At 26.4% G+C, this 26108-nt stretch overlaps 1 protein-coding gene across 3 annotated transcripts in view; it reads left to right on the forward strand.

Moving 5' to 3' along the window:
* Positions 1 to 299: 299 nt before the first annotated feature.
* LOC117169440 (calpain-D-like) overlaps positions 300 to 26108 on the forward strand; it is a 62668-nt gene continuing 36859 nt past the window's right edge. The window contains exons 1-3 of one of the 3 annotated variants that reach the window (XM_033355817.1): positions 300 to 874; positions 10853 to 11270; positions 16272 to 18033. In XM_033355817.1, coding sequence (XP_033211708.1) covers positions 10924 to 11270; positions 16272 to 18033 — 2109 coding nt within the window. In that variant the 5' untranslated portion in view covers positions 300 to 874; positions 10853 to 10923. The remainder of the gene's footprint in view (positions 875 to 10852; positions 11271 to 16271; positions 18034 to 26108) is intronic. The other 2 variants (XM_033355816.1, XM_033355818.1) reach the window with 2 other exon arrangements.

Raw genomic sequence — 26108 nt, forward strand, 5'->3', positions numbered from 1 at the left:
ACTTTTTTTGCTACAATAATGAATAAGGTAACTTCTGTGAATTATTTATTTCGTATTTTGTTAAATTTTTAAACCGGACACCATACAAGTTAGTTGCGCCACTGCACTTGCTTTTTTTTGGATGAGAGAAATAAAAATAAAAAATTCGGATGAGGCAAAAAAGGGGAGTGAATAAGTCACATCACAAAAACGAAGGGTAGAAATACATTTTTTCGTAAACAACGAATGAGGCACTTTACATGACATTTGCTGCCATGTTCTTGTTTGTGTTGTGCGTTGCGAGATGGAAAAATGGCCGCCCCAAAACATATGGCAAAGGATGGCGGTCCGTCACTCCGTTGAACACCGTTTTGGTCGTCGTCATCCTGGCTCTTCCTTTACCAGGTCTTTGCTCCTCCTTTTCGTGTCTCGGCGGTCTCAATAAAATTAATTAAATTTTATTCGCGAGTGAAACGAGTGCTAGGTAGTCCAGGCAGTGGGGAAATTTGTAGGGGGTAGCGCTTAGCGACAGCGAGAGCAACAGAATTGAGGACGTGCTGTCAGGTTCGATTTTTTAGATTATAAAAAGTTCTATTTTTATCGCAATCACTTTCCAAACTCATTCAATTTTTCGAAAGTAATTTCGTTTTTTGTGCCTTTTTAAGTGAATTCTGTGTTCATTTCCGTCTTTGGGGGTCGTGTTTACATGAAGAGGTATTGAGTTTTTTTGGAGTAATTAAAGAGATGAGAGAGTATATTAGAGAAAAAGTCATTTGATTGTTATTTGATGACGGAAATATGTTTTGGAGAAAAGTCTTTCTGGAAAATGAGGCTTTGAGATTTGAAAAGACTTCGGAAACCTGATTAACAGGAAGAATTGACGTTTGGAGCAGAGGTATTTTAATTTATTTTTAGTGATTTATTTTCCTCTGTATGATTTGATAGATTTTTTCATGGGGAATTATATGTTTGATAAAGTGAGAAGAATAAGCCTGGGGTTTCAAGAAGATAGTGTTGTATTCTGTGTAGTTAATTGAAACTTAATTGATTCAATTGAAACTTTTAATTAATTACAGTTTTTAATTTACTTGATGAAAGTTGTTAATCGAAGTAAGTAAAAATTTAAGTGATTTTCGATGCAAGAATATATTTTTTATGTTATCGAGATTATTTAAAGCGACCCAGTAAATCTTGTTTTAAAGTATTATAGCCTATTGTCGTTTTGTATAAGGTTCTTTGTTTCTTACATAATCCCTTGACAACAGGAAATAGCCTGTAATTATATACTTGATTTATTTATTGAATAAATCTTGATGTCCTTTTGTAATTTTACGACTATTTTTTTATTGGTAATTTGTGAAAATTTTATGTTTATTTTCTTCTACGTCAGTACATTAATTAAATTATCATGATAGTATTTACATAGTTGAGATTTTTAGAAAACTATTATAAAAATGTTGACATAGTTATTGAATTTTGAAAATAGTGTTATTATTTTTGCGCGAAAATAGCTTTGAATGTTTCTAAAAGTGGATATTCAAAAATTAGACCGCTTTTACAATTATAAACATTCAAGTATTCAAGATTAAAAAATAGATGAATTACTAATCAGACAAATAATGAATCGCGTTTAAATTGACATTTTCAGGGTGATCGCTTAACCGGAAACCCGTGAAATTGCAATGAATTAATTTTTGGACTGGAAATTTTATAAATGAAAAAAAAGTTTCCCAGTCCGATTTGAACTTTAAAAAAAATAATTAGTTGAATTGTTATCTTTTTCTATGTAAATTTGTAAATTTTTTATTAAAGAATTTTAAAATTCAGCTTTTAAGCCCTTAAAAATCAGAAAATGTAAGCGTTTGAAACCTACAATTTTGGTTAAGAAAGATTTTTATTAATCAGCTGTTAATATAAATTATAATAATTTTTAAAAATTGAACTTTATTTTAACGATAAAAATCCAACTGTTCCAATTGGAAAGTCTTAATAGTTAACCAAATTTGAACGCCAGATTGAAACTTTATGAACTATTTTCAATTTAAAAATAACTTCAAAAGAATATATTCATAATTAAAGGCTTTTATTAAATTTGAAATATCATTTTAGTCTCAAATTTGAAAATTTAAACATTGAAATTTTGTAATTAAGAAAAAGATCAATTGCTTGACATATATAAATATTTAACTCTGCATTGAAAATTAGTAATTATACATAAAATATTCAAAACTAAACAAAAAAATCAACTGTGAACATTATAATTTTAATTGTTCTGAAATTACATTTTTTAAACCAACATAAACATTAAAAAAAAAACGAATTATGCAAAAAAATTGCACAAGGAGGTTTGAAAAAAATTATGTTCCTTAAAATACTGTTTAAAAAAATACTCAAGAAAACCATTTTGTGAAAAATACTTGCACAAAAAGAGTTAAAGTAAAAGAAATATGTTCTCAAATAACACTGTAAAGCGGCTCATTAGAGACAGATATACTATAACAATGGAAACAAATGTTAAAAGATTTATTTTGCATTTAAATTGTGGAATTTCGATGTATAAATATAATTGAACACCTATTATTAGTATAAAAAATTTGAGTTATTTGAAAGGACATTTAGAAGTTTTGAAAAATTCAAAATTAATTAAAAATTTGAAATTATTTTAAATAATTTAAACGAAGTGTCTATATGTATCGATTTGTAAAATTTGTAAATGATAACTTCAGTTCACTTGAAAAGTGTTAGTAGATTTCATTTTATACTTGTAAATTTTTGAGCTTTTGAATAGAAAATTTTAGAATAAAAAAACTTTTAAACTTCAGGTTTAAAAGTTTAAAATTCAAGAGTACTACTTAGAGTGTTTTAATTTGCAGCTCAGTTTTTATTACTATGAATAGAAAAAATTTTATTTTCAGAGTTCGATTTTTTTATTTCATTGACCGTGAAAATTGTTTGCAAATCGGAAAATGACCGGGAATTTGTTTCATTTAATAAAACTACCACCCTGTAAATTCAACTATCAAAATTCTATCATACTTTTTTTTTAATTCACTAATGATGATTTTTATAATGACAGCAATGCATTTTGCATACTCAGTATTCGCGATAGCATATGATAAGTGAATCTTTTCTGAACAGATAATGATTGTGAAATAACCTTAATCAGTTGAAATATCACAAATTTTATATCACATCATATGATGCAATTTAAAATAAGTTTCAATGAAAATGTTTTACATCATTAAATCATTCAGCTTTTAATGCACATTTTTAAATTTTTTACTTTACAATTTTTCTGTTTTGTATCTTCATTTGAGGCGTAAATTAGCAATTAAAATTTTTTATTGTGGTTTGAGAGACTTAAACAATTGAAAGTTAAAAATGTTTCAAATGAAAATTTTGATAAAAAACGTTTTAGGCAATTTGATGAACTATAAAATATAAATTAAGGACGAACGAACAAAAACAAAATTAATTTAAATTAAAATAATTAAAAAATTAAATTCCTGGCGCTGTAACATTCACGACACTAAAATTTCAGAATTGGGCAATTCTCGTACAATAAAACTGCCGAAATACAAAAATCTCGAATTTAGAAAATTCCCGCATATTAAAATTCTTGAACACCTTATAATATTACTGAATTAGAAAGAATCCGAATAATAACATTACCGACAGCTTATAATGTTAGTGAATAATGGAATTATTGACGGTTAATTACCTAATTATAAAAACAATTAAAAAACTGTTCTGTAATAAATATTACTTAGTTACTAAAAAAAAAAGAAAACTAATCAGACATTTTTGTTAAAGAACATTTTTTCAATGTTTAGTTTTTTCTTTAATTACTGTAAGATTTTAAAATGACAATAATTGAAAAAAATATATATTTCTGGATGAAAAAGCTTATTTGAAAATGTGCATAGTATTTAAAAAAAAAATTAGAATAAACATTCACAAAAATCGAATTTTTAATTTAATAACAAAAAATAAAAAGTTATTTTGAGATAAATCATTGCTGAATTTAATCCTGCAAAGTTTTTTTTGAAAATGTTATTAGGTTCGGAGAAAATTTAGGGACCAATTTTTGTTTTCTTTTCAGGTGCACTTGTTTTTTACATTTATTTTTTATACCATTTTTATAGAATTATTGCTATGTCAAATTCAAACAATAATTTAAAAAGACTTTAAACATGAGAAAAAATAGTCAAACATGGTAAAAATATTTTATCATTGTATTTTTAATAAATAAATAATATTTATTTAAGAATTTTATTATTTGAGAATTTCATTATACCTTATTCTATTTTTCGGGAATTTATAATTGTTGAGAATTTAATTTTTCCGTATTTTTCAGTCCTAACTGCTATACTTTTTCCTAGATCAAAAATTCCCAAATTTAAATATAAAAATAAGGTTTTTTAAAAATAAATATTATTTATTTATTAAAAAATACAGTAATACAATATTTTCAGCAGAAATATATTTATTTCAATTACTGTTATTTTAAATTAAAAAAATAATGCTTAAAAACCTTAAACATTAAAAACAAAGTCTTTGATCAAAGTATTTGATTCTTTTATTTTTCATACAACCATTTTTTAATTGTTCAAATTCGGGAATTTTCTAGTTTAGATATTTTATAATTTGACTATTTTCTCTCGGTAATTTTATTGTTCGAGAATATTCCAATTCGGGAATTTTATGTATCGTTAATTTTATTATTCGTAAATTTTCCAATTCGGGAATTTTACAGTCTCGAGAAAAATATTCGTCAGGATTGTTTAGTCACGCCATAAATTAATTAATGAATTTTAAAATTAAACTGTAGTTCGGGTATTAAAAATTAAGCAATATTGATTTTATAAGACGCTTTTAGCAATATTTGAGTGTTTATTTAAATTAAGCAATTATAAATCAAATATTAAAGACTAAAAAATTTAAAACTGAATTGCTTTTAATAGACAGCCTTCAATCTTAAAATTGGCAGTGCTAAATGTAAACATTAAACATTATAATTTAAATTATTCCATGAAGATTTTTTTAATTTGCTAGTGGAAATTTCGATTTTTAAACAATTGAAAAATTATAAATTTGAAACGAATTCAAAAAATATTTATTTGGTTAATTTTTAATGTTTACAACTCACAGTAATTGCTTAAAATGACATTTTGAACATTTAGAAATTTATTGATTCATGCATCAATCTGGAGCATTGAAAATAATGGATTGAACTTATATTTTTTTAATCAGAAATCTTTGAACAGTTCAATTTCTAACAAAAATGAAATAATATTTGTGCAATGGAAGGACATTTACTTTTAAATTGTTTATTTGAAACGCGTTAAAATCTTTGATTTAATACTCCTCAATTATCGAGCGCTTGAATTAACACATTTTTAAGCTTCAATTTTAAAATTGAAAATTCAAAAGAGTTCTGTGTGTTCAGAACGCAGAAATGATGTTGAATAAATATTCTACAGTAATTAACTATTAAATAATAATACACTTTTTTATCCATGCATTAAATGCAATTTTCATCCGAAAAATTCTCTCCAGTTTATAAATCTCTATTTGTTTGCATATAATTATTGATGAAGCATTTAAATACATAGACGTAGAATATTCTATAGATTACAAGTCTCAGGAAATAGCAGAAAGCTTTCTCAAGTTAAATGAACGTTTCTTTAATAAATGGCTTTAAAGTTGGGGAACTTTAGTAGCAAGAAGGGAGTATCGAAAATGGAATTTTCTCGTCACCCTAGAAACTATTCACATTTGAATATCATTATTACGACCTTCATCAAAAGTCCTCGTCATTGTGGAAATGGGGCCTTCAAATTCTCAGATGCTTCTCAATGGCCCTTAAATATATCAGGGTTGCTACACTTCAGGTATTTCTGGAAAGTCAGGGAATTTAAGATTCTTTAGGAAAAGTCTGGGAAAATATGAAAGAGCGGGGAATTTTCGATTAACTGGAGTTGAAGTTAATTTTATTATTTTGTTGAAGATTCGAAAATTTAATCGAAGTAATTTTTTTACTGGGAATTCGTCTTTTTGAGTTGAAAATTCAACTATTTTGTTAAAAAAATGTAACCATTTGGTTGGAAATGAACTTTTTTGTTGAAAATTCACATGTTTCATTTGAATATTCAACTGATTTATAGAAAATTCGCCTTTTTTTGCAGGAAAATGTAACATTTTGTCTTTTTGGTTAAAAAATGTATTTCTTATCGTAGAAATGTCATCTTTTTAAATTAAAACTGCAACTTTTTCGTAGAAAATTAATGTTTTTTGGTTAACAATTCAACTGTTTTGTTCAAAATGCGTCTTTTTTGGTTGAAAATTAATTTCTTTGGTTAAAACTTAACTTTTGTATTGACATTTTTTTGTTTTTCGTTTATTTGGTTGGACTTCAATATTTTGTGAAAATTCAACTGCTTTTTATGTAAAGTTAAAATCTCTTTTAGTTGAGAAGTCAATTATTACTATTTTCATCCAGAACTCATTTTTTAGTTGAAAATTCAACTACTTGGCTATAAGTTAAACTCTTGTATTAAAAATTCATGTTCTTTGGTGAAAGATTGATCATTTTAATTCGACAATTAATCTTTTTAACTATAAATTGAACTTTTTTCTTGAAAATACGTTTTTAAAATTAATTTAACTGGTTTTGGTTTAAAAAGTACAATCTTTTTTAGTTGAAAATTCGTCCTTTTTGGTTGAAAATGAATATTTTTGATTAAAAAGTAACATCTACTAATGTAAAATTTTATTATATAAACAAAGACATATTAAGCCGAATTAAAATCAGTATTTGACATGAGAAAAAGTAACTTTGTTGTCAAATATCAATCAAAAGCTGTACTTTTGTGATAGGTGATTTATCATTATTCAATATTTCCATTGCATTATTTAAATTTAAATAATCATTTTTTTAAACCCAAACTTACTAATAAGATGAATTTCAAACAGAAAATCGATGAACTATATTTTCAGTTGAAATAATTAATTTTCCACTAAGAGAAAGTGAATTTTCACATAAAAAGTGTAATAGCGAATATTTTTACTAAAATATTTTAATCTAAAGTCAAAAACATTTGAATTGAACGTTGATAAACGTTAAATTTATAATCCAAAAATATGCATTTTCTACCAAAGCAATTGAATTTTCAAACCAAAAAAAAGGCAAGAAGGGAATTTTTAACTAATAAAAGGATCAATTTTGTAACAAAAATGAAATAGCTATATATTTAGTCAAAACATCGAATTTTCAGATTCATCATCAACAGTTCCATGTTTAGTTAAAAATTATTTTTTTTTCAGTAAGTATTTCAACTATTTGATTGAAAATCCGGGTATTTTGTTCAAAATTCGTTTTTTTGTTGTTGAAAATTTGCCTTTTTTGGTATAAAATTCATCTTTTAGGTTGAAAATTTAATTATTTGGTTCAAAATTAATTTTTTGATTCAAGATTAATTATTTTAGTTAGAAATTTATATTTTTGCTTTGAAAATTCACCTTTTTTTATTGAATTATCGAGTTTTTCACTTAGAAATTAAAAATTTTTGATTCATTTTTCTTTTTTATTAACAGAGAAATTCTCCTTGGTTGAAAATTGAACTATTTTGTTGAAATTTTTGTTTGTTTGAAAATTTTAGTGTTTCAACTGTGAATCTTCTTCAGCTTGAAAACTCATTTGTTTGGTTAAAAATTCATATGTTTTGTTAAAATTCCTATTGTTTAGTAGGAAATTAATCTACTTGGTTGAAAATTGATTGATCTTGTTCAAAATTCGTTTTTTCTCATGAAAAATTATTTTTTTCTAACTTAATATTGATCTTTTAAGTTGAAACTTCATGTATTTTGTTAAAAACTCGTCCCAGTGGGAGAAAATTAATTTTCTTGGTTGAAAATTGATATTTTTTATTTAAAAGTCAACTATTTGGTTAAAAGTTCGTTTCTTTTGTTGAAAACACAGGTTGTTTTTCAGGGTGGCCGCTGGACCAGGAAAACGGGAAACCCCGGAAAATGACAATGAATTTATTTTTTTACCGAGAATTTTCCAGTTAGAACAAAAATTTCTAACTTTTATTTCAATAGTTTTTTAAATAATTATTTAAATTATTATCTTCTTCAATTATTATGGCATTCAATTTAGAACACTAAATTGGAATATCATTCACTTCAAAATTTTTCCATTTTACATCTCAATTTTTAAGTGTACATTTTAATTTAAAGATTTTTAAAATGCAGTTTTAAAGACTTACACAATTAAAAATTAGAAGCTTTTACAATCGAAGATTCTGGATAAAAAGCGTTTTTAGTTGATCTACTGTGAATATAAATTAATTAATGATTTTTTAGATTGAACTGTATTTTAACTATAAAAATCCAAATGTTTCAGTTGAAAACTCTTATTAGTTAAACAATAGTAAACGCCTGATTGAAACTTTATAAACTATTTTTAATTTTAAAATAACTTAAAAATAATATATTCATAATGAAAGGCTTTTGTTAAATTTTAAATATTATTTCAGTCTAAAATATTCTTTTTTCGAACCATTTCAATTTGATAGTTTATAACTAAGAAAAGAAACAATTAATCAATGCAAAAAATATCTGACTTTTTATTTATAATCAGTAATTGTAAATTAAATATTTAAAACTAAACAAAAACACTCAACTTTAAACGTTACAATTTTAATTGCTTTATTAAAAAAATGATTTTTTAAGACAAATCGTTTAATTTTGATATGTACGTAACAATTGAACATCTATTATTTTTAGACAAAATCCGAATAAGTTGAATAGTTATTTAGAAGTTTTTAAATAATTAAAAATGATTGCCCATGGCCTAAATTAAAACAAAATATAGATTTTGGCAGATTTCGAAAAAAAATTAGTAGCATTTAAAGAATTTTTAAAAGATTGAGAAGAATAAAAAATATTTCCGAGTAAAATTAACAACTATTTTTTATTTTGAAAAATTAATGTTAAGATAACATTTAAAAAGATTGACAAAATTATAAAAATAAATGTGAAGATTCGAAGCTTTTTAAGAATTTTAAAACTATTTAAAATTAGAATAACTTTTAATTCAACAAGTGTTCTCAGTTTATAAAAAAATAGAATCGTGCAATTTATAATGTTTCTAGCTTAAAATTGCTTAACCTGGATTTATATTTTTTAATCTAAATCTTAATCTTCAAACTCTACCATTTATAAAAGTTTAACATGTTTAATTTGGCAATTTAACTGCATTTGATTTAATATTGTTCAGTTCCAGAGTGTTAGTATCTTTCATTTTATACTTGTAAATTATTGAGCATTTTAATACACCATTTTTAAATTAAAAAACGTTGAAACTTTGATTTTAAGAGTTGAAAATTCAAGAGTTGCACTTTGAGTGGTTTAAGTTGAATTTCAGTTTTTATTCCTTCAAATGGAAATTTTTTTATCTGTAGTATTCGATTTTTTTAATATCATTGACCGCCAACACTTTTTCCGAACCGAGAAATGCCCGGAAATTTTTTCTTTGATTAAAACGACCGCCCTCGTTTTTTTTACCTGAAAGAAAAGTTAATAATGGCGAGGGAAAATAAAAAATGCATAGAAATTTAAAAATTGAATTTTGGGCCATTTATCTTCAGTTTCCATAAATTACCTGTAGTATTACAATAAATTAGCAAAAAATGTCATAAATTTCCGGAAATTGATAAACTTTTTAGAATGTAATTTTAGACAATTTATGGTAAGTTAACATAAATTACCAAAAATTGCATAAATTTTCGGAAATTTATCTACTTTTTAAAATGGAGTTTTGGGTAATTTATGGTAAGTTACCATATTTACCCGTAAAATTACCATAAATGACTGAAGATTTCAGAAATTTATAAACATTTTTAAATGGAATTTATGGTGAGTTACCATATTTACCTGTAAAATTACCATAAATGACAAAAAATTTCCATATATTTCCGGAAATTTATCTACTTTTTAAAATTGAATTTTGGGTGATTTATGGTAAGTTACTATATTTACCCGTAAAATTATCGTAAATGACTGAAGATTTCCGGAAATTTATTTTCGAAAATTAATTGAATTTTGGGTAATTTATGGTAAGTTACCATATTTACCCGTAAAATTACCATAAATAACTGAAGGTTTCCGAAATTTATAAACATTTTTTAATGGTATTTATGGTAAGTTACCATATTTACCTTTAAAATTACCATAAATTACCCAAAAATTTCCATATATTTCCGGAAATTTATCTACTTTTTAAAATGGAATTTTTGGCAATTTATGGTAAGTCACCATAAATTATAAAAAAATTCCATAAATTTCCAGAAATTTATAAAAATGTTTAAAATTGAATTTTGGTTAATTTATGGTAAGTTACTATATTTACCCGTGAAATTACCGTAAATGACTGAAGATTTCCGGAAATTTATTTTTAAAAATGAATGGAATTTTCGTTAATTTATGGTAAATTGCCATATTTACCTGTAAAATTACAATATATAATGGATATTTTTTTATAAATTTCCGGAAATTTAGTGACAGTTTTAAATTGAATTTTTGGCAATTTATCATAAATTTCCCTTAAAATTACCGTAAATTATGCTTCCTTCCTTCGAAATCCAATATGGGCTGAAATCTTGATTGTTTTTCGAGAACTGCCTGAAATCATCCTTTTGTTATGAAATAAATATCGTATGCACCAAGGGAGAGAAGAGACTTTTTCGACTTGTGCATGTTTTCAGTACTCGTCTCCGCCTCGCACTCGCAGTTGTCTCAAAAAGTCCCTCTTCTCCTCCTAGGTGCATAATCTACTATTATCTAATGTAAACAAACTTTTCTTTTACAGCACCGTTTGAAAATCGAGCGCGAAGGCAAGATCCGTGATCGAAGAGGAAGAGCCATGTCTACGCATGGAGAATGGGCTCGATTGCTTCGGTGCTTCAGTGGCATTGCTCGGAGTGCTCTCTGATAAATCCGACCGAGAGCGCGCAATGCGCCAGGTGTGGCTTATCCCGAGTCCGAAGTGATCAAATCAGAACATGGCATCGACCTTGGAACGACCCTCTGATTGACCTCCCAAGTACCTCCAGAACTGGTGGTCGCACCGAACTATCCTCATCACGTTCCTCCAGTCCTCCAACTCCTCCGCCGCGGCTTCGAAATCCTGGAAACAATGCGCTTATCGAACTTACCTTATCCTCGAAGAAGCCGCGGCCACCACTTCCAGTAAGCCGCAACACTGTTCAAACCTATCACGCCCTTAGGTAATTACTTCATTTTTTATTTACTATTTACACTCGGATTTAAGTCTCGGACCACCCTAAAAGTACCCGCCCTTTTTCAATTTTCGAATACAGAGATGAGAAGAAGAACCTGTAGAGTTCTTAAATTCTCGCGAATTTAAGTTCAGATTATATAACCGAGAATATGACAAAAATTAGGGGAATCAAAAAGAATTTAAGAGAATTTATGATTTTTAACAATATTTTTATTGTTCAGGTTATATCAGCGGTTGAATATAAATTATTTTCTAGCTCAGACATATTCAGAAATTTAAAATATGCAAAGCAGTAGCTCATTAATTAGTTAATACTAATCAAATACCAGCATTTTAATCTTTTAATATTTTTACCATAGAATATTTTATAAGTGGAGAAAAAAGTTTTTTCTACTTTAAAAGATAACTCTTTAACAAAATACTGGAATTTTCAACAAAATAATTGAATTTCTAACATAACAGTTGAATATTCAAACTAAAAAGACAAATTTTCCAACGATCAGGTGTCGTAGTTTATATTTATTCAAAATAGAATGAAATTTATACAACAAAAGAAAACAAATTTTAAAACAAAAAGACGAATTTCCAACAAGTAAAGATTTTTCACTCAAAAAAGAAATAAAAGTTTATCTAAATTATTGAACATCCAAACTATAAGACAAATTTTCTTTACAAAAATTCAATTTTCAAACCAAAAATATGACTGTTCAACAAAAAATTATTTTCCACGAAACTGATTCATTTTTACGTAAAAAAAGGAAATTTTTAACTGAAAAATTATTTTTTTTTACAAAAAAACCACAAATTTTTATTTAAAAAATATCAATCTTAAAAAATGAATTCCAAACAAAAAAAGATGTATTTTCCACTAAACAGTTAAATTTTCTACCAAACATAAGCCTTCAATAAAAAAAATTCACAATGTAGTTTAACTTTGACCCAAGTAGTTGAATTTTCAATTAAAATAGATTAATTTATAACAATATAATTAAACTTTTAATCAAAGAGATAATTTTTCAACCTAAAATATAAATCTATAACAAAAAAAGTAATTTCTTAACAATGCGATTTAACTAAATGTTTTAAACAAATTAGTTGAATTATCAAGCAAATAGTAAAGGTGAATTAACTTATTTTAAGGCAAAAAAAAAAGAAAATTGTTAACAGCATTTGGACAATTAGAAATGGTAAAGTGACTCATAATAAACGTAAAAAAGAAAAATGCGTGAGCAGGGGTGTGGCGGGGTTGATTTGGGGGAGGTTAAAAGAGGTGAATATGGTATAGTCCGAAACACTTTTTTTTCAAATGAAATTTGTCCTTCAGAAAATCATCGTAGAGAGTTCTTTCAGGTCTACATTTTTTTGTTTTGACATATACTTTCTGATGAAATGAAAAAAAAATAAAGTCCCTATTGGAGAACATGCTCAAAAATGGACAAAACTCGAAAAGTGACTTTTGCAACAATCAATTTCTCACTAAACGCTGGTAATTTCTTTATATTGTGAAATATATTTAAAAACTGATAACTCCATTTAATTTGACGGGGAAAAAATACGAAAAAACTGTATTTTATTATTTGACTGGAAGCTTCATTTTTGAACACTTCAATGAAAATATTTAGAATTTAAGATTTTGTTTTCAAAAATATTTCATTTCTCAAGATTTTTACTCTATGAATGTTTACAAAATAATGTACATATAAAAAATAAATAAATAAACAATACTGCGCTAGTATGGGTCTTTTTGACAACATTTCAAATTGATATTCATGGCGCGCATTTTCAGTATATTGTGTTTCTTCCTGATCTTCAAAAAAAATGTCTTCGTATTCATCGAAATCTTCCGAAATTTGGTGAAGTTCGAACAATCGTCTGAATAAGAAAATGTAAAAATTAAAAAATTAAAATTAAAAATTTGTTTTTTTCCTTATTCATCTGAAGCTTTATTATTCGACTTGAATGTTGATAGCGTGATTTGATTTATATTATTACAAATGTATGTTACCAATAATTTTTATTTTTAAAAAACCGTTTCATTTCATATTTTACTCATTATTGTTTGTTTAAATTAAATTTTTTCATAGTGTAACTCTTATTTGCTGATCATTTTCAATGCGAACAAAAAAGATTGCTATATTTAAAAAAAAATTTAACGAATTAAAAATATATTCCAATTTTTTTATAACAAATTTAATGAATTATTTCATTAATATTATGAGAAATTTATGTTTCCAATAAAATATTGCGGTCTTTAAATCAATTGTATTGATTTTAAACTGTTGAAAAATTTTGTGGGAAAAAAATGACAATAGATTGAAGTTTACTATTCACCAGAATGCGCGATCTGTTCGGTTCCAGCTTCTGCGAAAATGTAAATTTAGTAAATGAAGAATCGCTTTTTTTATATAAATTATTAATAAAAGTTTATAGTTCATTTGTGAAATAAATTAATAGAGTAAGTCATTCAGTTTGAAGAGAAAAATTTAATATTTGAATTACTGGTCACATTTTCTTGCTTAGTTATCAATTTTACACATATAACATTATTGTCTACTGAAAAAATTCAAATTACTTGTTTTGATAACATTCTTAATTTTTTTTTACCAAATAGTAGAATTTTTAATTAATGAATTGAATCAAAAATTAAAAGTTGAATTGTCAATCAAAAATGAAATAGTTCAGTTTTGAACCAAAATGATGAGTTTTCAAACAAGAAGATTAAGTTTCCAATATAAAGACAAATTTCCAAGAACATACATAAATTTCAAACTAAATATTTGAAGTTCTAATTTAAAAAGGTAAATTTTCTACTAAAAGAAACCGATTTTACAATAAGATTGTTAAATTTTTAACGACAAACAAATTTGACCAAAAATGGAATAGTGAAATTTTTAGATAAAAAAATTGAATTTTCAACAATGCAGTTCAACTTGCAACAAAAGAAGTACATTTTTAAATAAAAAAGAAAATATTTTCAATCAAAAATGGAAAAGTTAAATTTACTATTAAAAAAATTATTTTCCATCCAAAAAAGCGAATTTTTCAAAATAATCGTTGAATTTTCAGCCATAGAAATGAATTTTCAACTGAAATATTGAATAGTTAAACAAAAAATTACTTTCCAACAAAGTAGTATAATTTTGAGTGAAAGAAGATTAATTTTCAACGAAAAATTGAATAGCTGATATTCCTGCCTAAAAAGATTTTAATATTTAATCAAATACACTTGAATTAAACGAAAAAAGCGAATTTTAAATAAAATACTTATTTTTTAAGTTGAAAAATTATTTATAAAAAAAATCATCATTATAGTTTAAAAGTCATCACTTTTATAAAAAATATAACTATTTTTTCAAAGATTTTTTTTGCTTAAAATTTTTTTTACTTAAAATTTAAATATTGTATTTTTGGTTGACAATTTATCTTTTTTAGCTGAAAATTGATTTATTTTGTTGATATTTTGTCTTTTTTTTGTAAAAATGAATTTTCTTGGTGCAAAATCCATGTTCTTGTGGTGAAAATCCTTTTCTTGATTGAAAACTCAACTATTTCAGTTAAAGATTCATTGTTTTACTATAGAATTGATCTTTTTGGTTTAAAATGCAACTATATGTTTAGAAATTTGTTTTTCTTAGTTGACAATTTAACCATTTCGATGAAAACTCATGTATTATGTTAAAAAGTCGTCTTTTTGGTAAAAAATTAATCTTCTGGTTTAAAAATAGTTTTTTTGTTCGGAAATAAAACTATTTGATTGACAGTTTAATAAAACCTTAATTGTTCTGTGTTTGTTTGAAAAGTGATATTTTTCGTTACTGAAAATTAAACTATTTAGTTGAGATTTTATATTTTTCAGTTGAAAATTCAATAATTTTGTGGAAAAAATCGTATTTTTTGGTAGAATATTCTACTATTTAGTTGAAAATTTAATATTCTAAACTTGAAAACAAAACTTTAAATTATTGGTCAAATTCATGGACTTTAGGGGCAAATTTAAGAAATAATTATTATTTTTATAGTATTATTCAATTATTAATTAGTCTATGGTGCTAATATATTTAAGAATATCTTAAAGTATAATTTGTTGAAGCTTTCTAAAACAAGTGTATTAATTGAGTCCTAGAATTTTATCTTTTTTTGTAGAAATTCATTTTCTTATTTCAAAATTCATTTTGTTGGGTGCTGAAAGTCCTTTTTTTTATTGAAAATTCAACTATTCCAGTTAAAAATTCATTATTTTACTTTAAAATTGATTTTTTTGGTTTAAAATTCAACTATATGTTTAAAATTTTGTTTTTCTCAGTTGAAAATTCAACTGTTTCGCTGAAAATGTATGTATTTTGTTGAAAAAGCGTCTTTTTTGGTAGAAAATTAATCGTCTGGTTGATAAATTCATTTTTGTTTGGAAACAAAACTATTTGATTGACTGTTAAAATTTTAACTGTTCTTTGTTTGCTTGAAAAATAATCTTTCTTAGATGAAAATTAAACTATTAGTTTGAAAATTTATATTTTTAATTTGAAAATTCAATGATTTTGTGGAAAAAATCGTCTTTTTTGGTAGAAAATTCAACTATATGGTTAAAAGATCAATATTCTAAACTTGAAAACAAAGTTTTCTTTGAATTATTGTTAAAATTCATGAACTTCAGGGACAAATTAAAAAAAAAAGATCATTATGTTTTTTTAATATTATTCAATTATTAATTAATCGATGGTGCTAATATATTTGAGAATATCTTGAAATATAATTTGTTGAAGCTTTCTAAAGTAACTGTGTTAATTGAATCGTAGGAACTGAAAAAAACCATTATTATCATAAACTCGCGAAACCTGGTCTAGGAAAAGTAAGAAATGTTTAAAAGTTAAATTTGGTGACCATCCTGAGTTTTGTAATCGTGAAAAAAAACCTCCGTGTTGCCCCTAGAAATTTATCGCCTTACACACTTTTTTCCGAATACCAATAATCACTTTTTTTTTATTTCCAGCAAGCAGAAGAGGAAAGAATCCGCACCCAGCGCTTTAAAAAAAAGAATTCGAAGTCGCTCTTGGTCCGAAACAAGAGGCCAAAAATCCCTCAACCGTTCACCTTCTCTACCTTCCCTCGTGACGAAGTGGACCTGCATTCGCTGCCTCTTAGCAAACAATCGAACTGCCACTCCAATTTGTACAGCCTGCGGCGCCAGTTCCTCCATCGCCGAGACGCATGGACGCCAAGTTGGAGCCAGAAAGTGCAAGAGACTCGAGCCCGGAAAATCCGGTAGTCTCAAGCAAGTAGCCAGACTGGATCTCGTGACAAAAGTAACAACTGGTCTAGTCACCCGAGTCCACGACACGAGCACAAACACCCTACAAATTTCGACTCGGACTGAAAAGATCGACTCGGAAATGGCACAGTTAACTGGCATCAGTCGTAGCGAGCGAGCCAGGAACAGCCGCGAAGATTGGACCTTACCTTCAGAGAGGATAGACCCATCATCAGTTCCATATGTTGAGAATGATCCTTCCCAACGATCCCCCAAGCGCCACTCTCCCTCAATGTATGAACGAGTAAAATCCAAGGTCAGTCGTTCCCTCTCAAATGGATCCGTCGTTCAAAAGCTCACTGAGCACGCGATTCCGCGACCCACGAGTCTAATAGTCTCCGAAGCTCATCAGGACGATGCGCTCTGGAGTTGTGATAACTGCACCCTCAACAATGCCCCTAGCTTGGAACAGTGCGAAGCCTGCGAAGCACCCAGGAGTCCAGCACCTTGTAGTGGAGTTGTGATCAGTGTGCCTGCTTGGGAGCCTCGAGCCTTAACATCCGCAACACCCTTGTGCTACAGAAGATCCTTTTCCGAGGTCGATACCGTGGCCAGCGTCAATCAGAGAAAAATCGTGAACCGCAGGAGTCTGAACGATGAAGAACCGCCGGAAGTGCCGCCGCACTCAGCTGCCTTCAATTCCCGACCCAAGTACTCTTATATAGGAATCACCGATCCCGATGTTCCGCCACCGTTACCAAAGAAACAGAGCAATAAGTTGAATCTCCCGGTTTCCCAGAGATCGCAGGCCGAAGCTACGAGTCCTATCGGCGAGAGAACGTCGGTCAGTCCCTTGAAGAGAATGTGGACATGTCGAAAGTGTTCCTATGCGTACAATCCACTCTGGTCTGGTGGATGCGATATTTGTGGATCATCGAGATCCCCACCTTCCTTAACACAGCCGAGTTTAATTACTGTGACAAAGGATAGTGGTAATTCTCGTCCCTCGCAGGCGCACTCGCCGATTGTTGTCTCAAGAGATAGTGTCAGGTATATTCCAGCGAGACCTCCAGGTTATCCGCTTGGCGAAGCGGATCCGGATGATATGGTGGATTTGGGACCAGGATGGACTTGCAAGAAATGCACGCTTTTGAATAAAGCGTCGAGGACTACTTGTGAAGCTTGTGGAGGCTCTAAGTTGAGGAGCGTCTCGCATTTGGAGGATCCGACCTTGCGAAAGGGCGAAAGCTGGGTTTGTCCGTCTTGCACGCTCAGGAATCCTCTCACGGCGATTGCTTGCAATGCGTGTAAAAATCAGTCGTTCACGGAAACGCCGAGAGAGAATAGACTTTCGACTCAGAGGAGTCCTAGTCCGAGGCTTACTAGTCCCGCGCCAACTAGCCAGCGAGCTGTTACGCCGAGGCCGCGAAATTCAGTTCGGAGAAATGGATCTGGAGTTGTGGAGAGGAGATTGACGAAGAATAAAGAACCGGGTGTTGCGCAGGTGAGTTTTGCAGACCTTTTAACTGGAAATTGAAAATTTGACTAATTTTATCATTTTTAACGGGGGGCTATTCACTGAGTGAAAATGAGTGAAGTCATTCCTCGTTCAGAGCAAGTCAAGAGAAATTTCCTATGCATTATAATGCATTTCGTTAAAAACTACCCACAGGTCGCAAATCTTAACCAAATGAAACAAAATTCAGCCAGGAATGTTTGTAATTGAGTTACAAAGAGACTCAAGAAACCAAATTTAAAAAAATAATATTTTGAAACCTTTTTTTTAAACAAAATATGGCGGAATCAAGTTTTTTTTTAACTTAAGGGGATAATGGGGGATAATGCATGAAAAAAACGCCTTTTTAATAAATTTTTTTAGAGATCTGGTTGAAGTAAATGTATTTAAATGTTTTGCAGGTTAAAAAGTATAATTTTAAAAATAATTAGTACATTTTTTGTTGAAAAATATCGTGAAATAAGCCAGTGACGGAGCATTTTCGAGTATGCCTCTTGAAAAAAATGATTTGCGGTTCCAGCGATATCTCAACGTAGATTTATCGAAAATTAAAAAAGTTGCAAAATTTATTTAAAATATAAGTTTTTCCTCCGCCCAACGATTATTTTTAGGAATTTTTTTATTTTATTTTTTTTTATTTTTGTGATCATTTGAAGTAAAATATGCAATTTTGTATCAAGCATTTCGTCATTTTTAAGTTAAAAACAACGTTAATATAAATTTTTTTTTAATATCGTTGGGGGGGGGGGGGTTATATGTAGAAAAAGTTTACCATGTTTGAGAAGGATCTGTTCAGTGGTTTTTATAAAATCGCTGGAACGGACTTTTAAAAAGTGGTTTAGAAAAAAACTCGTTTAAAGTTTTAAACATTGAAAAAGTGAATAAAAAAATTCATTTTTTTCAACGATTTCAACTCCTTTTTTCCATTACACTGTGCACACTTCACGAATGTAGAAAGTGTAGTGAAAACTAATAAAAATTCTAGTTTGAATATAAATTATTTTCTAGCTCAGGTATATTCAAGAATTACAGTGTTTCATATACAAATAAAAAATTTTCAAATGTATTAATTAATTTCAAACACAAAAAAAAAGTTTTTTTCAACTTTGAAAGATAACTCTTTAACAAAATACTGGAATTTTTAACATAATAGTTGAATAATCAACCTAAAAAGACAACTTGTCAACGAAAACGTGTCATAGTTTATATTTTATTTAAAAAAAAATGAAATATATACAATAAAAGAAAAGAATTTTAATACCAAAAAGACAAATTTCCAACAAATAAAGATTTTTCACTGTAAAAGAAATAAAAGTTTTTCTAAATTATTGAACCTTTAAACCAGAAGACAGACTTTCTTTACAAAAATGCAATTTTGTAACAAAAAATATGACTGTTCAACTAATTTTTCTTACAAAAAAACGCTAATTTTTAACTAAAAGATATAAATTTTAAAAAATAGAAAATTTCCATTTTCTGTTAAGAAATGAATTCCGAACAAACAAAAAATTATTATTTTCCATTAAACAGTTAAATTTTCAATCTGACATAAGCTTTCAATAAAAAAATTTTCACAGTGCAGTTTAACTTTGACCTAAGTAGTCAAATTTTTAATTAAAAAAGATTGATTTATAACAAGATAATTAAACTTTTAAGCAACGAGATAACTTTCCAACTTAAAATATAAATATTTAACAAAGAAAGTGATTTCTCAACAAAGCGATTCAACCAAATGTTTTAAACAAATTAGTTGAATTATCAAACAAAGAAGAATGATTTTTAACAAAAAAGGAGGAATTTTTCACAAAATTGTTGAAGTCTCTAGTAAACACTTGCATTTATATCAAAAAATATGAAATTGATCTTAAAGTAGAAAAATTTTTTATTACAAAAAAGTTTAGTTTTCATCAAAAAAAAAAAATTAAAAATAAGTTTCTATGAAAAAAAATGAATTTTCAATCCAAAAAGACGAATTTTTTCTACCAAAAAGGATGAATTTTTAACAAAATAGTTAAATTCTCTACTAAATAGTGGCATTTTTATCTAAAATAGATCAATTTTGTACTAAAACAGATGAATTTGTATTAAAAAAACAAATTTCTTTTTATAAGGGGAACTTTCATCCAGAAAATATTTCAGTTCATTTTTCAACGCCAAAATATCAATCTTAAACAAAAAGTAAATTTTCTATGAAATATTTAAGTTTTGAAGAAAATAGTTTAATGTTTAATTTCTAATCAAACAGTTGCATTTGTATCGAAAAATGATGTAATTTCTGCTAAATCAGGTAAACTTTATTATTACACTTTTCTATTAATTAAAATAAATCCTGAGATTCTCATAAATTCTCAGAGAATTTATTTCTCTGTTATATTCTCGGTAAAATTCGCATTCTCGTTACCGTTCTCAAAGTAGTATAACCGGCTCAGAACTCTAGTTTGAGGCATAGCTGATTTTAAATTTGCCATTAATTTTGAAGAAAAAAATTTTTTTAAATAAATTATTACTAATTTTAATTTCTTTGCAAAATAAATTCTAAAATCTAATTCTACTTGAAAAAATATGTTCGAAGCAGTATATTTCATATTTAAAATACAATTTGTTACCACCATATTACTAAATAATTAATTTTGCATAATCTATATTAAATATTAATACGGCTTTTAACGTCTATAAGAAAATGAATAATAATACAAATACGACATATGTTAACTAAAGAATTTTTTCATGCGCTAACTTCAAGTTTGCCATTGGTTTTGCAAAAAAATTTGTTGAAACAAATTATTTTTTCTAGATTAATTTTTTATTTATACAGATGGTATTTTTAAATAAGAACTAGTTTTAAATCTTATTGCATATAAACAAATGTGTTTTTAGTATTGATTAAATTTTTTCGAATTAATCGGCTTGAACAAATAAATTAGTTGAAAAATGTATGGATTTAATAGTTAAGTTACTTTTACATGATTTTTGCAATATATTGTAAATTTAGAAATAATTGTTTAAACTATTTGTTTCGACATTATTTTGAAAAATTTGGCTTTGTGAGTCAATTTGAAATTAATTTACAAACATTTCTGGCTAAATTTTGAGGTCTAAACCTATTTTTGAATTATCTTGAAATATTTTAAATATTTCAAGGTATTTATAAAGATTCCGACAAAATTTTTCATAAATTTGAATAATTTGAAGGTATTCTTAAGATTTTAGGGTATTTTTAAAACTTCTGAGGCATTTTCAAGAGCTTTTAATTTAGAGTATTTTAGGGAATTTTTAATGATTTCAAGGAATTTTAAACATTAATTTCATGATTTAGAAGTGATTTTAAAGCTTTTGAAATATTTGAGGAAAAATAATTTTCTAGAATTTCTGAAGATATGGAATGATTTTTCAAGGACACATGAGGTTTTCAAATATTTAAAAAGACTTCACGTTATTTTATCAGATTCCATCATAGAATTTCACGGTATGTTATAATATTTTTCGTTCTTTCGAATTCTCTTGAATTTTATTAATTATCTTCAATTTTTTGATTCACTTGAATTTCTCTAAATTTATTTTATTCAACGTAATTTAATGGATTTTTTTAAAGTTTTGATTTAATCGATCCCGAGGATCAATTGATAAGGTGATCAAAAAAATGAAGTATTTTAGCGTATTTCATTCAAATTCCTTGGCATTTTCAAAACCTTTAAAACAATTTAAATGAGTTTAAAGGATTTCAAATAATTGTATAATTGGAAAGATTATCAGGCGTTTTGAAGGGCTTTCAAAAGATATCAAAGGATTCAACATATTTTAGGAAATTTTAAGATTCCTACAAATTTTTTATTTATTTCACTAGTTTGAAGGTTTCAAAGACCGAAGTATTTTAGGGAATTTTAAAAGATTCCAAAACATTTTCAAGAGATTTAAACAATTTCTAGTGATTTCCAAGGGTTTTAATACTTTTAGGAATTTTAATATTTTAATGAATTTTAAATAATTTCTCATAAGACATGAGGGATTTCGTAAGGTTTCGAAAATTTGAAGAGATTTAAAAATATTTTTTGAAATTCATTTCGAATTGGCCTTGAATTTTTATTAATTTATCATAAATGCTTTTAAATCCTTTTGAATTCTTCTAAATTCACTTAATTTTACCCAATTAAATTAATTTTTTCATATTTTTTTATTGTTTCAATTCACTTGAATGCTTTTTAAATTCAGCTAGATTTTTTATGAATTTAATCTCATTATTCGAATTTCTTTTAAATTTCTCTAAATTCACTCAAAATTTATTGTTATCCATGAAATTCTTTTAGATTCTTAAAATTGTTCCAATTGATTTGAATTATTTTGAATTTAACTTCAATTGTTTTGTAGCCATTATTCACTTCTTGTGTTTGAAATTAGTAAGGTTTCAAAGATTTTAAGAGGTTTACAATTTTTTTTTTAATTCACACCCTGCATTCTTTTAAATTCTTTGGATTTTTTTAAATTTACTTGTTTCCATCCAAATTCACTCAATTCTACTTAATTCAGTGCAATTTTTGCAATTTTTAAACGTTTTGATATAATTGACCCTGAAGTCTATTAACGTCGCCTTAAATTCTTAGGCATTTCATCAAATTCTTTGAATTTCATTGCATTTTTCTAAACTTATTTCAAAGTTACCGAAATCAATGAAGTTTTTTCATATTGTCATATTGTCTTTTTGATTTAAAAATGCATCTGTTTTATTAGAAATTTCATTTTCTTGGATAAAAATAAACTCTTTAGTTGAAAATTCAACTGTTTCATAGAAAATTTACTTGTTTAAAATTCATATTTTCGCGTTAAAAAGTCAACTAAACATTTTTTCAGATGAAAATTCAACTGGTTTATTTAACTTGTCTTTTTGATTTGGAAATTCATCTATTTTAGTCGAAATTTCATCTTTCTTGGTTGAAAATGCAAGTGTTTTGTTGCAAATTAATCTTCTCTGCTGGTGGATTCAACTATTTTGTTAGACTCACTTTGTTGAGAAATCATTTTTTGTCGAAGACTCAATTTTTTACTTGAAAATTCATCCCTTAGGTTGAAAATTTAACTATTTGGTTGGAAATGATTTTTTTATCGTTGAAAATTCATTTTTTCTGGTTGAAAATTCAATTTTTGTATAGAAAATTCGTCTTTTGGCTTGAAGATTCAACAATTTAGATAAAGTTTTTTTCTTTCTTGACTAAAAATCTTTATTTGTTAAAAATTCGTCTTTTCGGTTATGAAATTAATTTTTTTAAATGAAATTTTATCTTTTTTAGTTAAAATATCAACTATTACATTTTTTGTTGAGAAATCATATTTTTAGGCTGAAACTTTAATTCTTTTTCAAAAATTTATTTGTTTTGTTGAAAATTCCAGTATTTTGTTAAAAAGTCATATTTTATGGCAGAAAAGTAATTTTTTGTTTAAAATAAATAAGTAAATTTGAACATTTTTATTTTGTATCCGAAATATTGTTTGATTTCGTTTATAAAAGATCCGATCTTAAAAATATTACAAGATTAAAATGCTGGTATTTGTATTTTATTGGTCAGGAAAAATAAAAAATTGTTCAACGAAAAATCTGAGAATTTTCAAAATTAAATTTTTACCCTGTAAAGCTTATTTTAAATACAAAATATTTTCATTAGTCTCAAGTCCAATATCTTATTATCTTTGGAAACTATAAATTACGTGCTATAAACTATAAATCTCTGGCAAGTCGGAGAACATTTAATGCTCTCCAAACGGCGTTAAATTGGAAATTCAGGGATAGTATTCTAAAGAGTTAAGTACTTGGAGAAATTCTATCGAGCATGAGAATATGCTTGACCTTTATGTGCATTGAGAATTTAATAAAAATTTATGAGCATTTTGAATTAGGATTTAAAAAATTCTATTTTTGATCTTTATTATTAATAGTTACATTATTTAAATTTCACGTGGAAATAATGGCTTCAAATTTGAAAGGCCGCTAAATTTAAATGATAAAATAAGTCTTAGTAATGGAAAAATAATTATTCTCATTAAAAAGTTGAAACAGTTCCTAATTCAGGGTTACTACAATATCTAAATATGTATATTCTTCTAGGTGACAAAAAACCACCAACACACCTCAAAGATTAATAATGTTAATGCAACAAAATTTCACTTCTAAACATATTTGAAACACTTTTTAGTTGTTTTCGAGTAAAACGAATTCCAAAAAAGAAATTAATTTTTAACTAAAAGGATGAATCTTCGACCAAAAATATCAATTTGTAACCAAATAGTTAGTTAAATTTTCAACTCAAAAGATTAATTTTGTACAAAAAGACTCATTGTGAACGAATTACATGAATTTTCATCTAATTAAGTCGACTTTTCAACCAAAATTATAATTATAAATTATTATTATTATTATTATTATTATAAATTATAAATTATAATAAAATATATAAATTTTCAACGAAAAAAGAGAAATTTACAAAAAAAGGATATTTCAATTTGCAGTTAGAGAAGTCATTAAAAAAAAACAACTATTTTGCTGCAAAATTAATTCATTTTAAACTAAAAATATAAATATTCAAGCAAAAATGGAATAGTTACATCTTCAGTTATCAAAATTAATTTTCAACTAGAAAGAAACGAATTTTATTGGTTGAAAATTCATTATTTGAGTTGACGGTAATTTTTTTTAGTTGAAAATGTTACTATTTTTTTTAGAAATTAATATTTAATTAGAATTTTTTTGTAACAAATACAACTTTAACATATTTCATTGCGTATTCATCTTTTTATTCAAAATTAATATTTTTACTGCAAATTAAACTTTTCTTTTTTTTTGTAGAAAATTTATATTTAAATATAATTTTTTTGTAACAAATACAACTTTAACATATTTCATTGGGAATCCATTTTTTTATTCAAATTATAACTTTTTGAGTTGAACATTCAACTTTTTTCGATGAAAATTCAATTGTCTTCTAAAAACGTCGCCTTTTTGGCTTAAAAAGTTAACTATTTAGTTGAGAATGCAACTATTTTTGGTTGGAGTTGAATATTGGTTGGTTAAAAATTCGACAATTTGGTTGAAAATGAACTTTTTTTTTGAAAATTCTTCTCTTTCGATATTAAATTTAATGGTTTTCATATTCATTCGACTCTTCAGCTTGAAAATGCAACTGTTAGCGGTTGAAGTTTAATCTTTTTTTGTTTGAAAATACGACTATTTGGTTAAAATTCAACTATTTTGTTAAAAAGTCATCTTTGCTGTCGAAAATTCAAGTTTTTTGTTTAGCATTCGTCTATTTGGACAGAAAATTCGTTTGTTTTTTATTGAATATTTATCTTTTTTTTGTCAAGAAGTAATCTGACTAAAAAATTTAATAATTTGGTTGAAAATGCAACTGTTATTGGTTCATGTTTAATATTTTTTTCTTTGAAAATTCATCTTTGTACTTTCAACACTCAACAATTTTGTTAAAAGTTCAATTATTCTGATGAAAATTTAACTATTTTGTTCAAAATTCGTCTTGTATGGTTAAAAATTCAAGTTTTTTTACTCTTCTTCTTGGATTAAAAATTTATCATTTGCGTTGAGAATGCATTGATATTTATTGAAAATTCATGTATTTTGTAAAAAATTTAACTATTTTGTTAGAAAGTTCAACTAGTTGGTTAAAAAATAACGAATATTATTGTTCAAAATTAATATTTTTGGTTGGAAAATTCATATCTTTGGTAAAAAAAAATTTCTGTGGAGGGTTTAGCTACTTGATCGAATATTCATCTTATAGTTGGAAAGTTTAACTACTTTGTTAAAAATGCAGTCAAATTCTTTGCTTTTTGGGTAGAAAATTCAAACATTTTGACAGAAAATTAAACTTTTTAGTTAAAAATTAACATTTTTGTTGGGAATTTAATTATTTTGTTGAAAATTCGTCTTTTGGTTGAAAATTTAACTACTTGGTTGAAAGTTGAACTAGTTAATTAAAAATTCAGTTGTTGTTTTAAAGATTCAAAATTTTTGTTAAAGATTCATTTTCTTGGTTTAATAATGATAGCAAATTCGACTTTTT

Source organism: Belonocnema kinseyi, chromosome 3 (genome assembly GCF_010883055.1).
Source record: "Belonocnema kinseyi isolate 2016_QV_RU_SX_M_011 chromosome 3, B_treatae_v1, whole genome shotgun sequence".
In the NCBI taxonomy this organism is placed as follows: domain Eukaryota; kingdom Metazoa; phylum Arthropoda; class Insecta; order Hymenoptera; family Cynipidae; genus Belonocnema; species Belonocnema kinseyi.